The 14,754-nt window shown below is 41.2% G+C and overlaps 1 protein-coding gene across 2 annotated transcripts in view; it reads left to right on the forward strand.

Moving 5' to 3' along the window:
* Positions 1 to 14,754, forward strand: part of LOC114450626 (ATP-binding cassette sub-family A member 1) — a 123,847-nt gene that overhangs the window by 78,738 nt on the left and 30,355 nt on the right. For both annotated transcript variants that reach the window (XM_028428833.1, XM_028428834.1), the window contains 5 exons: positions 2,833 to 2,907; positions 4,825 to 4,994; positions 9,236 to 9,413; positions 10,413 to 10,528; positions 11,107 to 11,251. In XM_028428833.1, coding sequence (XP_028284634.1) covers positions 2,833 to 2,907; positions 4,825 to 4,994; positions 9,236 to 9,413; positions 10,413 to 10,528; positions 11,107 to 11,251 — 684 coding nt within the window. The remainder of the gene's footprint in view (positions 1 to 2,832; positions 2,908 to 4,824; positions 4,995 to 9,235; positions 9,414 to 10,412; positions 10,529 to 11,106; positions 11,252 to 14,754) is intronic.

The following is a 14,754-nucleotide window of genomic DNA, read 5'->3' on the forward strand; positions in this document are numbered from 1 at the left end:
TGAAGGTGCAGTGGCTTAAAGTGTCCTGTTGTATGTAGGCATTTTATAAACATAATAAAATTCAACTTTAAGTCATCATCAGCTTTGTACCAACGCAAGTTCAGACCAGATTTCTGGCTGAAGCGGCAGATCAGGTAGCTATTTTCTCCTCAAGGCTGCAGTTGTGTTTTGAGTGTGCCACCCCTAATTGGAGTGCTGCATTCTTTGTTCAGATTGCTTTGTATCTTGGATACAGGAGATGTTTTTCTGTAGTGGACTTTTGGACCTTGCTGAATTCTTGGAACAACTAAGAAAGCAGAATGAAAATTAAAGGATGGAGGAGGTTTAGATTCTTCAAATCCATTTTGCAGAGTGTCCATGGCAACAGGCAGTGATTGTCTGTGCATTGCTTTGAATAAATCAAGAAGTCTTCAGCGCACACACACATTCACACACAGTCATGCTCACATTTATTTGACGTATTATTTTACTGTCATTTCAGCAAATTATGTTCATACATATGAATTCATACACTTCTACTCAAGCGTTCTTGACTCTCTTGTCCCCTCCATGTGTCTCTATCTATCTCTCTCTCAGCCCTCATACACACAGCATCTCATTAACATTTCAAATTTTGGACGTTCAAACTACTTTGAGATCAGCACATTGCTTCGCCCTCAGGCGCCTCCGGTCTCATCCCTTCCCAGGCTCCCTCCTCTGTCTCCCGGATCTCGACACTAATGTGACTTTAATTCGCGCAGCAGCGGTGATGTAACCCTAATGGCCGGGCATTAGCCGTCCCAGGTCTGCATTCCTTGTTATTAAAGTGCTACACTGTCCTTGGGAAATGTCTGGCTCTAACGCCGCTCCTGCTCGGCAGGCATTGTGATGCGAGACGGTAACTGGAAGTAGTGTGTTTTTGCACTCAGAGCCACATGTGCCGACTGGGAAGCGGGCTTTGAAATTTCACTTTAATTGCATTTCCTATGACTACCAGGTAGAAATAGAGTTCTGTGTCGTGAGAGGTGATGGGAATGGTGAGAACACGAAAGCCTGTGCGCACAAAGTTGTATAATTAGGCCAAAAAAACACACACACATCTCAAATGGCACACTGTATATTGCAGATGATGTTAATGTCACACTCTTCCCTGAAATGCTTTATTATCTAATTTATTCAGAAAAAGAGAAGACCTTAATTTTATATCTTCCTGCCAGGCTGCCATACACTTGAACACACACACAGACTCATATTAACACACTGTCACACAAACCATATGATCACAGGCCACTTTGGAATGCTGGCCAAAAAGAAAAGTCACAGCACACTTGAGTGGCTTTATCGCTGCGTCGTGAGCCATGGCACCGACAAGTCCGCCGGCCAAACCAGCCTTGTCATTGTCCTTGAGCGGGGAGGAGTTCGTCAAGGATTAGACCCAGGCAGCTGCTGGCCCATTTCTCATCTCGTTTTTTTAGCCACCACTAATCCTCAGGAAGGCCGACTATTGGAGCCGCTCTTCACTACTTGGCACAATTCAAATCGCAGTGACAGAAAGTACGGTAAAGATCCCTTTGTGTTTTTCTGGAGGATGCATTACAGGCAAGAGTAGGAGTCTTGTTCTCAGCCCAATATATGAATAGGTAATGACTTAGAACAGAGGGGATGTTATTTAACACAAATACTTCTGTCAGTGAAGATGGGGGTGGTTTTTTTTTGTTTTTTTTTTCCACCTCCTCTCTCACACTGCGATATGGAAGAAGATGAAGAGTTCATGCTGCGTTTCTGAAATGATGTGTAAACATTTTGTTATGCCAAAGAAACAGACGGGATCTATGGCAGGGGCGAAGAAAGTGCTCTAAATACACTTTTTGAAATGTTTCCAGATTTCTCAAAATGTCACAATGTGGTGTGGGTGAATGACGGATTGTGAGCTAGGGGGAAAATAAGTCATGGTGTGATTTCCTCAATCTCTTCACCGGAGGTAACCGTCTTGGTGGCTGGAGATATCTTTCTTTTGGTCTATTTCTTCTGTCTCAGTGCAGACAAGCCCTTGCACCTGAGCACACTCTTGCATTCTTCGGATGTCTCTCTTGATTTTTCTCCTCTTATTTTTTCCTCCGCACCCCCCCACCTTCTCTCCCCCACTTGTCACCCACACTTTCCCTCCGCAGACCTCTCCTCCCTCCATGTTACCCCCCTATCCTCCTCTGGTATAGCTCTCTGATGAAGGCAGAGTCCAACAGGAGGTCCATTTGCATTTATATCACACATGTAATGTGCTCAGTACTCTTATGGCTGGGCCTGAACAGCATGGTATCAACATGACACTTCGGAAATCTCACGGCTGTCATCTCAAGCCCTCCTCCCAAGGCTCATTTCACATGAAACATGAGTGGAGTGCAGCAGATTCTAATGCAACCTGTCCAGGCTACCATTTTCTCACCTCAACACAAAGCCCACAGTAGCTGGCGCACTTGGAAAAACACTTTTCATTTCTATCTGCATGTGAACACTTGGGGAGTTCTTCTCCAGTCACTTGGGGAGTTCTTCTGCTTAAAACCATTTGGTACATTAGGTAATTAGGCATTCGTTGTTATAGCCTCTCTTTTCCCTTGCATGATTTTAATTATTCCATGCTATTTATTAAAACTGAATGTCAGAAAAGTCACCGGGAGAACACTTTTTTTGGTCGCCCCACCAAAAAAAAAAACAGCTCTCCAGAAGTCTTAATTCCTGTCTCCCTCTGCTTCATGTTTTGCATTTCAAAGAGCAGTGCTGGTTTCCAAGTGTATCCAATTAAGTGTCCAACTCAAGATTTTTTTGTTCTGTCCTTGTTTTCCCCATCTTCATTAGGATAATGTGACCGATAAGATTTTCCAGAGGGCCAAGACACTGCTGAAGAAGCTGGGAACCAGGGACAACGTCAAGGTATTACTGTTAATTTACTTTACAACCACAGAGATGAAAGTTTTACAATTACAAAGGTGTCGTTTGTTGGTGAGGAAGTGTGATTATGAGGACACAGGCCCTGATGGGGCTGTACCATAATCATTGGGTACTTCAGTTTAACTTGTGCTATTCACATAAGGAACTGTGTTTTCAAGACTTCCTAATGAACGTTTTTGTAGCGTCACACTCGGAGAAGAATTTATCTTGACGTAAGCCAGAGTAGTAAGGATGCATTGTTATGAATAAATTGATATATGCCATGATGGTTTAGTCTATTACCTGTTGGAAAAAACACAAACTCAATCATTTAAAGCTGTTTTTGTGTTAAATTTAATAAGCCCTGGCGCAACCTTGAGATTTTCTAGCCGCATTAAATAAATGTGTTTTCACATTTTTCACTGTGTAATAAATTAAAGTGCAGCCATTAAGTAAGTTAGTGCTGTTTATGCATTTGTAAGATGATTCCCAATACAAATATTTCATAAAAACTCCTCATTCAAATTCAAAATTCAAATTTCTCATCGTCCTGCTGCTGCTGTGTGTGTGTATAGAGTGAGAGGTTTTCCTGTATATACTGTATTTGTTGTTCTTTATTGTTATTTGATCGTGCTTTGATGTATGCTGCTGGTACTACAACCTAATTTCCCTACTGGGATTAATTCTTAATCTTAATTATAGCTACAAATAGAAAGAATATATATTGTGTTGTATTGTTATATGCGTTACATTGTGGTGATAAATGAGCCCACAATGACTACAAATGTAGGATTATGAGTGAGTGAAAGCAACCCAGATGCTACTTAATTTCAGAAGTAGAAATGTGGCTTATCTTAACATATTGTCATTCTCTATGCCTCTGTCATGTACTGAGCCAACAAGCGTATGCTCTTTATTATCTGAAAAACATCAAATTCAATTTTAGCTGCAGACTCTGCCGAAACTTCCAGAAAAAAGAGAATGAGATTTCCAAAATATTTATTATTTTTTTCAGAGATCCAGCAAGAACAGAGAGAAAGAGAATTGATACACACACAGGAATGTGTGTGTGCACCTCTGCGTGTGCTTGGATTTCTCCATATCCTCCTCTGTGATGCAGTGTTATGTTAGGCTGACACTCAAACACCAGCCACTCTTAATTAGTGCTGCACTATCAGCGGGGAGTCCTCTCACACTCCCAGTCTTTCATCCATTCTTTTTCTTCTACACCGCAGCAGCAGCAGCGGCACACTCAAAAGAATCACTTACATGAAAAGGACTGTGCGCAAAACATGTTTTTTACATGCATCCTCGTGTCGCATCGGGAAACAGCTGGCCTTTATCTTTTGTTAAATGAGCACTAATGTTTGTCATCAGCTTATTCTTCTGTTCACTCAGAAATGTTTAAGATAATTTGACCCCCATTTTCTTTGAACACTTTTGTGGACAAAATTTGATTGTTTCGCTTCAGTGTGTTCTGGTTACCATGAGATACAACGATATAAAATGCAAAATTCACAAAAGAAAGTATCTATGGGAGTATACAGCAGTGATGATTGTGTACTGACCACCTCGGTGTATGTTTTCTCCAGTTCTGGCAGCCATATTGACACTACACATCTCTCACAGACGGATAGCAGCCTGATTATTTTTTTTATTGTTTGTCATTAACAAAGTTGTGAGTCAGTAGTCCAAATGTCTTGATAACACCCACAAGTGGATTTGTTTCATAACCTGTCTATTTAATTTCTCATTCTTTGTCCATGACCTAATGAATCCTCCACGGCAGTGCCGCATGTAGTTGCTAGGAGATATCTGAAGCAAGCAACTGGGAAAAAAAACAAAAAAACTCACAAACAAACAAAACAAAAAAGCATGCATGCTGTTTCTCAGTGCCTGTGCTTGTTTCTTCCACGGTAGGTGTGGTTCTACAACCAGGCGTGGCACGGCATGGTGTCCTTCCTCAGTGTGGCCAACAACGGCATCCTGAGAGGAAATCTGCCAGCAGGACAGGATCCGCGCCAGTACGGCATCTCCGTCTCCAGTCATCCCCTCAACCTCACCAAGGAGCAGCTCTCCTCTGCGGCCATGTGAGTCATCAGGCCAATAGAAAGGGTTGCTGCTTTGTCCTATAGTAGAACATGTATTTCCTGGTGGTCCAGGCCAAAAGATCTGTGAAGCTATTACTGAAAGATACTTAGGTTAAAATGCAGTAAACAGTAGTGCAGCATTTTCCTCTTTAGACTTTCACCATGTACAGATGCTACAATGCATATTTCTCTTTGAACATTTTTTTTACATTTTTTTGGCCATGCATCATGATGTAGAAGTGAAAGAGAGATGAGGCAGAGTGAGTGGGACAGCGAGGGGGGAGGAATAAAGCAGCACAGACAGATGAATAAGAGACAATAAAAAAGAAAGCATAGGACAGATAGATTGATGATGGATTTGTTAGAGTATGCACAGATTTGGAGGCCCAGGGGAGCTCCTTACAAGGATGTACCATTTTTTTTTCTCATGCCTTATCCCTGGGCTAGCATGAGAGCAGCTCCCCATGAGAGTCTGAGATTAATGGCGTGCTAAATCATAATATATCAGCTCATACTATTCTATACAGTATGGGTGTCATTGCTCTGTGTGTACTGTTTTGTTTCGTGATCATGCCTGGTGTTTATTCCTCAGTTTTTATTTTTTTTTTTTTTTCATTTGGTCTGAGATGTATATAGAAGAAATACATCAATACACAGCAAAATTTACCCTACAGTGCCACAACTGCAACATCTGGTTGTTTTATCCCATGCTGCCCACATCTCGGTCAGATATTTATGTAGTGATCAGCTGCTGACAGCAGCCCTGAGTTAGAGAGGGACACTGCACCAAGGTGCGGGATAATTACGACATCCTGTCTACCGTAGATTCAGGACGAGGCTCTTTGCCTCTCCTTGCAGAGTGTGACGACTGCAATTTATGAACTACGATTTTCTAGATTAGCTTGAACGCTCCTTCATGGCTGGATAAGTGTACATGTAGCAAGCAGGAAGCAAAAAGGCTCCAGAAGCTGACTAAGCACACATATAAAGCTCCATTTCCATCAATATATATATTTTTTACATGAACAATAGATAAAAAAAGACCTAAAATACCTCTCTGCTCCACATGGCTCTGCAGATGCCATTGAATTGTGCATTCACCTTGTGTGACAAAGCTTGCAAAAACAAGCTAATGCCAACTGTCCTGCTAGGTAAAAGAGTTTGTTAGTTGTCTGAAAATGTATCCTCATGATCTAAGTAGCAAGACCTGTAGTTTGACTTCAGATGGTTTGAACTTGTTTGAGACACAGCCAGAAACACAACTCCACACTGATGCTGATGTTAGTCCCATCTCCTATATATTTGTGGTAATAGACAGCTACATGCTGCGTTTTCAACTTGTTCTCCACTCCCTGAGTGGCCAAAAATATTAATGAATGCAGCTTTAGGCAGTAAAGTCATGGTGTTTGCAGAGGACAGCCCTTTCATAGTGAGCATTGTGGGAAGTCTGCATGATTTAATTTTTGACATTTCGGATGATAAAAGTCAGTAGTAAATATGAAATTCATTCTGCCCACATTTTCTTTTTGTTTTCGTCTCATGGTCAGTTTACTGTGTGTCTCATGGTGAACTATAATTTGCTTTCTGCCAAGACAAGTCAAAACGATCTGGAATGTAAGAGAAGCTCAGTTTAAAAAAAAAAAAAATCATACTCCTCATTGACACATCTGTAATGTGTAATACGAAGAGACAATTACTGAAGCTGTTATTTCGATTATATTTCATCTCTAATGACTTATCCCTTTGCCAGATCTTTGGACACCCAAAATGCTTTTTTGCTAATTTAAAGTGACGCTCCCTTTCTAGTGTGCTTCACAACCAATTTTAAAACGTTGAAGAGGTGTGTGCAGGTAGAGAGAAAGTCGATGCTTACACCCACTCAAATTGCCACTTCGTTCCCACAAGGTCTTCTTTGCTTCATTGTGCAATGGCACAAAAATTAGGGCCCTCCAATTTTCTTCATCATCATCAGAGATGTCAGCTATGGCTAGCCTTTCCTTATTGATAAATATATACTTCTTAATTGATTTGGAACATGAATTTGGCAACTGACCAGTGTTAATTTTGTTGACGAATCATTTTCGTTCAAACGTTTTTTTTGCTGATAAAAATGAGACTAAATAAAAACTAAGGCACGGTGCCAAAAACGAAGACGAAATGTATTGACACTTTCGTCAACGAATAAAAACGAGACAAAATTATTGATGTAGACGAGATCCAATCAGAGCAAATTTTGTTTGTGGAAGGGAGGGACGAATCAGGAGACGGCGGCAGAGAGCCAATCAGAAGTGATCTCTCTGCGTAAGGACGTTACCCCGTGATGCTGGAAGAAGGCGTACTCATGCATGGTAACACAACACAGGAGAAGAACAGACACACGGACATGTTTGATGTCAAGACAAACAAGACGGTTTGCAAACGGTGTGGAGCGACTATCAGCGGTGCCTGTTTTTATTGCACTTCAAACCTTAATTATTTCATGAAAAAATATATATCATAGAATTTTAGTCGACTAAATCTGATTTAGTCGACTAAAATTCTATGATATATATTTTTTTTCTTCTTTGATATTTAGTCGACTAAAACTAGACTAAAAGTTAAAAAATGTTGATGACTAAAATGTGACTAAAATCAAATGACATTTTAGTCACAAGACTAAAATAAAAACTAAATCAGAAATTGCTGCCAAAATTAACACTGCAACTGACAAAACAAAACTTTCTTTGTCTTCAAGCAGAACAAACATATCCTGAAACTTTTACGTCGCTAGACTGCCAAATTAATTGTAATTTACTCTATCGTCATCAAATTAGTTCTGTGATAGTGACATTATGTTGCACGTGGAGCTTCAGATTTCCTGTTAACATTTAATGCTTTGCCCCGCGGCCATTTCTCAATAAAGGAAAAACCTCAAGGAAAGCAACACACACTGTAAAGCTCTGCTCCCTCTGCTCATCTTTCTTGCTCTTCCATTATTAGTTAATTAGCAGATTGCTTGTCCCCTTTTCACAGCAATTAACCACCTTCAAGCGTTGAGGGTTAGATCATTCACAGCTTTGTCCCCTACATCACCTCCCCCACCCCAAACACACAGCCCTTGAAACCTGTAGAAATGCAGGCTGGCACCCAGTGCGCTGAATGATTTCATATTTATGTGTTCTAATTGCGCCTGGTTGGCGATGATAAATACCGCCATGTAGCCACACAGGGTAACTTATTTAATATGCTAATTACTCAGTAGGAAATCTTGTGTGAGATTACAGTGGGGTAGGTGGGGGTCAACGGAATAAACCACAATTTTTATCCCATGAGCAACAAAGGACGTTTTCAAAGGGAGCGAGGCAGAAATGAAGATGCACGGCGGTGAAATGAAGGTCAGGAGAAAGGAGTGGTTTGAAAAACGTCTCTCTTGTAGAGATTGGACAATGTGCTCCTCTGTTTTCTACACCTGTTGACTGAGTTACCAAGAGACCACAAGAAGCTCCCATGATCTCAGAAGACTAATGATGGTTAAAAGCGTGCTTTCAATATTATAAGTAATGCTGGTCTAATCTAGGCATCGATACCGAGAAGCACACACCTGACACATCTATTCTGCAGGTGTAACACAATTAGTGCATCTCCACATTGCAAAGTATTAAACTGCTTCCTCTGAGTTCGTCCTCCGGCTCATTTCCTGATAACAGGCGATCCATCAGAGCACCTGTTCAGAATGAGCTTGGTTTCACAGCAGCAGAATTTACCACCGTGCCCTCATCACGGTGTGGAGTCCTTTCTTTTCCTCTGTGTGTTTTTGGTGTGGTGATGTAAAGTCAATGTGTATGCTACAGTACAGAGCAGTGGTGGGTGCCCACTGAGATGGAAAATCAAGCGAGCTGGTATTCTTCTAGAAATGCATTCCAATGCTGTGAAACTGGAACTTTAATCTGTTTCACTGGAAGTATGAGACCATTTAATTTAGATTTAACTCTTGTGTATTATGTGTAGATCTGATATAATATCTCTGACATTGAAGACATTGAATGTGAGGCATTTTATCCTGAGGACCTTACATCATCTACTTTACCTGAAACATTTTGCTGCTTTTGTTGTTGTTTTTTATTAACCTGGAGGTGTATTACACAGACACACACACATTTTTAGCAGTTTTTAGCGTGTTTGCTTCTCACTCTTTGTCATCTTAGACATAACTATCAGCTCTCTATTCAACCTCCTGTTTGCTGTGCTCTCTTCAATCACAGGGCCACAACCTCCACTGATGTGGTGGTGTCCATCTGCGTTATCTTTGCTATGTCCTTCATCCCTGCCAGCTTTGTCCTCTTCCTCATCCAAGAGAGGGTGAACAAAGCCAAACATCTGCAGTTTGTCAGTGGAGTAAACCCAGCTGTCTACTGGTTGGCTAATTTCGCCTGGGACATGGTAAGTTTCTTTAGATACAGATACAAACATCATCTTGAGATCATCTGTCTGAACTATAAACTGTGTGATGTATCCAAGCAAGTGTTCAGCTACCTCATTTCATCCTAATGTACTATTCTGAAGATTTTCTTTCAACCTACGGAAAAATGTAAAAATTGTCTATCTACTCTGATTGATAATGCTGCTTTGACACTGGCTATGGGGGAAAAAAGCTTCACCTGAGCGACAGTTATTGGCTGAGAGGTAATTATCGACAGCAGCTGCCCCCACTGGTTACACTCAACAGGCTTACAGGCAGTTTCCCCCAAGGCATAATGGAAGTAAACATTTCATCAGGTACCTTTGGTAAAGAAATGGCATGAGGACGCTCATCATCGTGGTGAATAAATGCCGTTTGAGAGGAAGACAAATGCACCTAAGGAGCTCGTCTAATGATTCTTGCCTGAGGCTTTCTGCATGTTCTATCAACAGTGAGGTTATTACAGTCAATGCTGGTTGAAAGCTCCTCGACATTTCTGTGAAATATATGAATAAACATGCATCATTGTATCATGACATATGACTCACCTAGGTAATATTAATCTAAAATTGGCTGTATGAAGGGAGCATCATCAAGTACAAATCCTACATGTAGAAGCTCTCTTCCAGCGTAGTTTAATATGAAATGGATTTTAACAAATATTAAATAAATATCAGCCTCTTTTTATAAACTTCCTGACTTCAATGTGTCATTCAGCGACCGTTCGCTTCAAACAGAAGAGAATCAAATGGGTCTGTTATTTACTGAATTAATTAGAAAATTGGAGCTGGATACTTTTACATTTGAGTGCTAATTAAAAAGCCATCTACAGATTTTATAATTACACATCCTTTCAAAAAAGACTTGTCAAAAGCATTTTTAATGTAGTGGAAAAAATGTAGCTTCTTAATCATCTAGCATATCTGATGACTGCCCATTTCCCTTTTTTTTCATTTGCTTGTTTCTGTTTGTTTTGACAGTGTAACTACATCATCCCCTGCATTATTGTGATCGTGATCTTCCTCTGCTTCCAACAAAAAGCATATGTTTCCCCTCCTAACCTGCCAGCTTTGATTCTCCTGCTTTTATTGTATGGGTAAGTAAATATAGTGAATATAGGCAAGCTACACAATGGTCAGGGGAGTAGAGAGATTTACCACTGATATATTCCATAGTGCTTTTCAGATTAAGGCTTCACCCAAATGTTTTCTTACAAAGTTTTAACCTTCAGAACCATGTAGTGAAGTTGTTAAATGATTGGCATTTTAGCTGAGTGAATGTACTTATTTGCTTTAATGAAAGGAAATGTGTTACTATAAAATTACACTCAAAGGTCATGCTGGTGGGTTTGAAGTGCCACAGGATGACTTCATCTACTTCTAACACTGAACTTGAAGTACTGACTGCCAAGTGTGTGCGCCATTTTATTTTACGGGTCACGTACTAAAAATGCAAATGACCAAAAGAGACTGCTGGAGCTATGAAGTGGTACAGCTGACCCTGTAATCGGCATTCATGAATTGAAAATGGCACAAATTCAGTAGGATGATATTTGCCACCACTATTAACCCTGATGGTGAGCTTGATAAGCCGCAGTGGAGCTCATATTTGTAGGTCACGGGGTTCTCGCTCAGCTCCTTGTTTGTTGGTGTGACAGTGTTTTGTTTTCTGCAGATGGTCCATCACTCCCATGATGTACCCAGCCTCCTTCTTCTTCAGCGTGCCCAGCACAGCGTACGTAGTGCTGACCTGCATCAACCTCTTCATCGGTATCAACGGCAGCGTGGCCACCTTTGTTATGGAGCTCTTCGACGACGACGTAAGCAACCGCCACCCTCACACATACATATATGCACAATTGTATATGAAACACTTCCTGTGGAATGGCAGGCAGAGGCGTCCAGACTACCCTTAGCTGCATCAAAGTTATATTCCTGCAGCAGTGGAGGGCTGATTGACTTGAATGATTGATAAACGCTCTTCTGTTTTCCAGGCAAAGGCTTCCTTTACGCATGTGGGTGGAGTGTGTACCCACCTGGTATAACTTTTAATATACTTGCTTTATCTTCTCAAGGATTTTTCAAAGGAGTTATTTTCCCTATTCTCTTTAATGTTTAATGGTTTGCTGAGAATGAGGTCTTCAGAGAACTTCCCTCATCCATCTTTCAGCAAGTGTTCATTTATACTGCGAGCTGCTTTCAATCTCATGGGATTCAAAAGACAAAGACACCAAAAAAATGAACTCAATAAGAAAAGCTTGGTTTGGTGAGGATGGTGCTGACTATCAGTCGTTTAACTCTTGATTATAATTTTTATACAATTTAATACTTCACAGTTTGTAGTAGTGTCTCACAGGTGATCGTAATGAGAAATACCATCTACTTTACTTGATGTGCCTGAACTTAATACATCTAATTTGATTTGTAGATGAATTGTTTTGTTTTGTTTTTTGCATGATTAGCATACAGCGCCCACACTTGGATTTGTCTGCTTTGTATGTTTAGATCAGTCATTGTTTGTCAGCAGACACAACAGCGCGTCACTCTGACAAGCTGATTCTTCAGAGCGTCTCCCACAGTCCCGATGCTACACTTCAGACACAGCGTAATGTTTTTGCCTCTGCAGCCCGTCCCCCCTCCAGCACGCCTGCCTCTCACTTGACGATCCCTCTGGTGCCCGCTCGGCAGCGGCATGGGATGTTTGCCGTTTCCTAACGAGGCCGCCTCATTTGCATCATGATTTCATTATCACTAACATTCATTATCAATTTGAGTTTTTCAACTGCTGCACATCTCCTCCAACAAAGTCATCGTGGCCATTTTGTTTGTCTCTGCACTCTCTTTATTTATTGATGTAGTGTTAGTGGAGCGTATTACTCATAAAGGGAGCCTTTGTTGATCATTTAATGGACAGCATGTTGCCAACAGGCAGTGTAAAGGGACGGTTTTACTGTGCACTTCTCTTGTTGGAGACATTAAGGACGGCGATTCTCAGAGAAACCGTGATTCTCTGAGACTTGACAGAAACAGGGGTCCATGATAATTCTGCTAATCTGACTTGATTTTAGTGCTGATAAGAAAGCCTGATGGTTTGCCATCAGTCAAGTAAATGTCACTGCTCTCCAGGTTTCCATGCGTCCCCCTATTCAGAGCTGATATCTCTTCGGAACAGACTCTTTCACGAAACAGAGATATGACAGTGCCCCGATGTGCTCCAGTTCACCAGGACGACTAGATCCTACACATGACAGCTCAATCCGGTCTTCTCCCCGTCTGCAGCTTCAAAGCTTTGCCTCGAAATGTTCAGGCTCCTCAGCGGTGACATTAGTTAAACAGCGTCGCTCAAAAGTAAAGCTACAGGCTTCAGTGTGCTCCCTGTTTTTCAAGCGTGGGGTGAATCTAGATCCCTTTTGGGCATTCTTTTTTTTTCCAGAGGAAAGTAGTGAGAAAGCAGAGCTACAGTGTTACAGGCTCGATGCCCTAGTTTTGTCTTGAGACCAATAGGATATTTTCTTCCCCTCAGGACTGTCCAGCTCCCCGTGGATTGCATCAATCCCAGCCTGCCTTGTGTGCTTGAGGCGATGTCTGAGTCAATACTTCTACCGCATGCTAGTCAGAGATATCCACAGGCACAGATAGATTTATATTAGGGTAAAGGTATAGGTGTGGCCAGGTACTACCTGTGTCCTGTGAGGTAATTGGAATGTGTGTGTCAAGTCTGGTAGCTGGTTGTTTTAATACCACGGTCTCACCACAGTAGCTCACAAAGGCATGAATACCATATCCTGAATATCATCTCTCCTCCAGTCTTTGAGCCATATATTGTGTCTGTCTGCTTTCATTGTGATTCCCGGCGTTATGAATGAAGCCACAATGTGGGAATAAGCACAAGTAGCGATGTGGGTCAGATAAGCACGGCACCAACCATACCACCTTCAAAACCATTTGAAAATGATTTATGGGCGCAGAGCACAGACGTAAGGGGGAAAATTGTCCAACATTTCATCATCCCCGACTAAGAGCCTCTTAGATCTCCTTGATGAACACCCAGCCAAGAGACGATGTGTTATTTCATGTATTGATCTTAAATTAGGTCTCGCTTTCTTTTGCATTCCTCTCTCCAGCAGACAGATGGGCTGCTTTCAGCCAAGGTCATAGCTGTTGTTTATTTATTTGACTCTCTTATCTCTGTGTAAGCGTAGCGTCGAATGTAACAGACGTGCCTTCACAAAATGTGTGTTGAACCTTTTTACATACATTGTGAGCAACTGGGGGATAAAAATACGCTTGACATTAAGTGTTTGTAAACAGCAAGTAGAGAACGTTAATGTCACCTATAAGGACATATTTTTTCTGCTACGCTGAACTGGGGCTGCAAATGATTTTCTCATTCCACATTTAAATGAATATAATGTCAACATAAATATTAGTTTAAAGAGGTATGGTGGAGAGTAAACAGCATTTGTATATAACGGAGTGCATCTGTTCTTATTAGTTGAAGTCACAGTGTTTATGACCTCTGGTGTTTGCGGCTTTTCAGCCCTTTTGCATTCAAGCAGTAGATAAAAGACAGTAATAATAATAATAACTGGCGTCACGTGTGTTGGTTTTCATTTGACACTGTGATGAAGAGGCTGCATGGTATCATATCTCCCTGAGAGTGAAAGTAGGCCAGTGACCACCTACGCTTACAAAGATGAGCCATGTGGCCACTTTTGATCCTCACCGTTGTTGTTTGTTGCCATAAAAGGTGATGGTTAAGTTAGATTGCTTTTGTCCCTCAAGTGTTTGCGTACTTTTGTTAGCTTACCATTAAACTGTACACCCTCTGTAATAGTGTGACGCTGATCAAGGTTGCCCACTGTCAGCACTTCACACAGAGGTCGTCTCTTCGCCTGTGGACCTCATAGATTTCACACACAATGTGTTTCATTGGTAGGAATCCTTCATTAATGGTAACAAATGGCAGGGATAGTGTCTCTAGAACTGCCTCAAAATTGGGAATGTGGCACTTAAAATGTACTGAATCTGCTCTTCATCAGACCCAAGGATCTAGCAAGAGGACAACTTTGTCAACAACAACAACAAACTCTTTAAAAAATGTAAAATCCTGTCATCTGACCATGTCATGAATCATGTCTCTGGTCTCCTGAGTCCATCCATCAGGACAGGACAATAGGCTCACTTTGCTGCAGTGTAGTGGTGCTGTCAACTTGTTCTCATGGATTACAAGACCTTGAAGTAGAAAATGGCCGTTTTACAAAATGCTGGCTTGTTAAAATTATTAGGATTTTAATGAAAATGAATAACTTTAAACTTTTCA

Source organism: Parambassis ranga, chromosome 18, assembly GCF_900634625.1.
Source record: "Parambassis ranga chromosome 18, fParRan2.1, whole genome shotgun sequence".
Classification (NCBI taxonomy): Eukaryota; Metazoa; Chordata; class Actinopteri; family Ambassidae; genus Parambassis; species Parambassis ranga.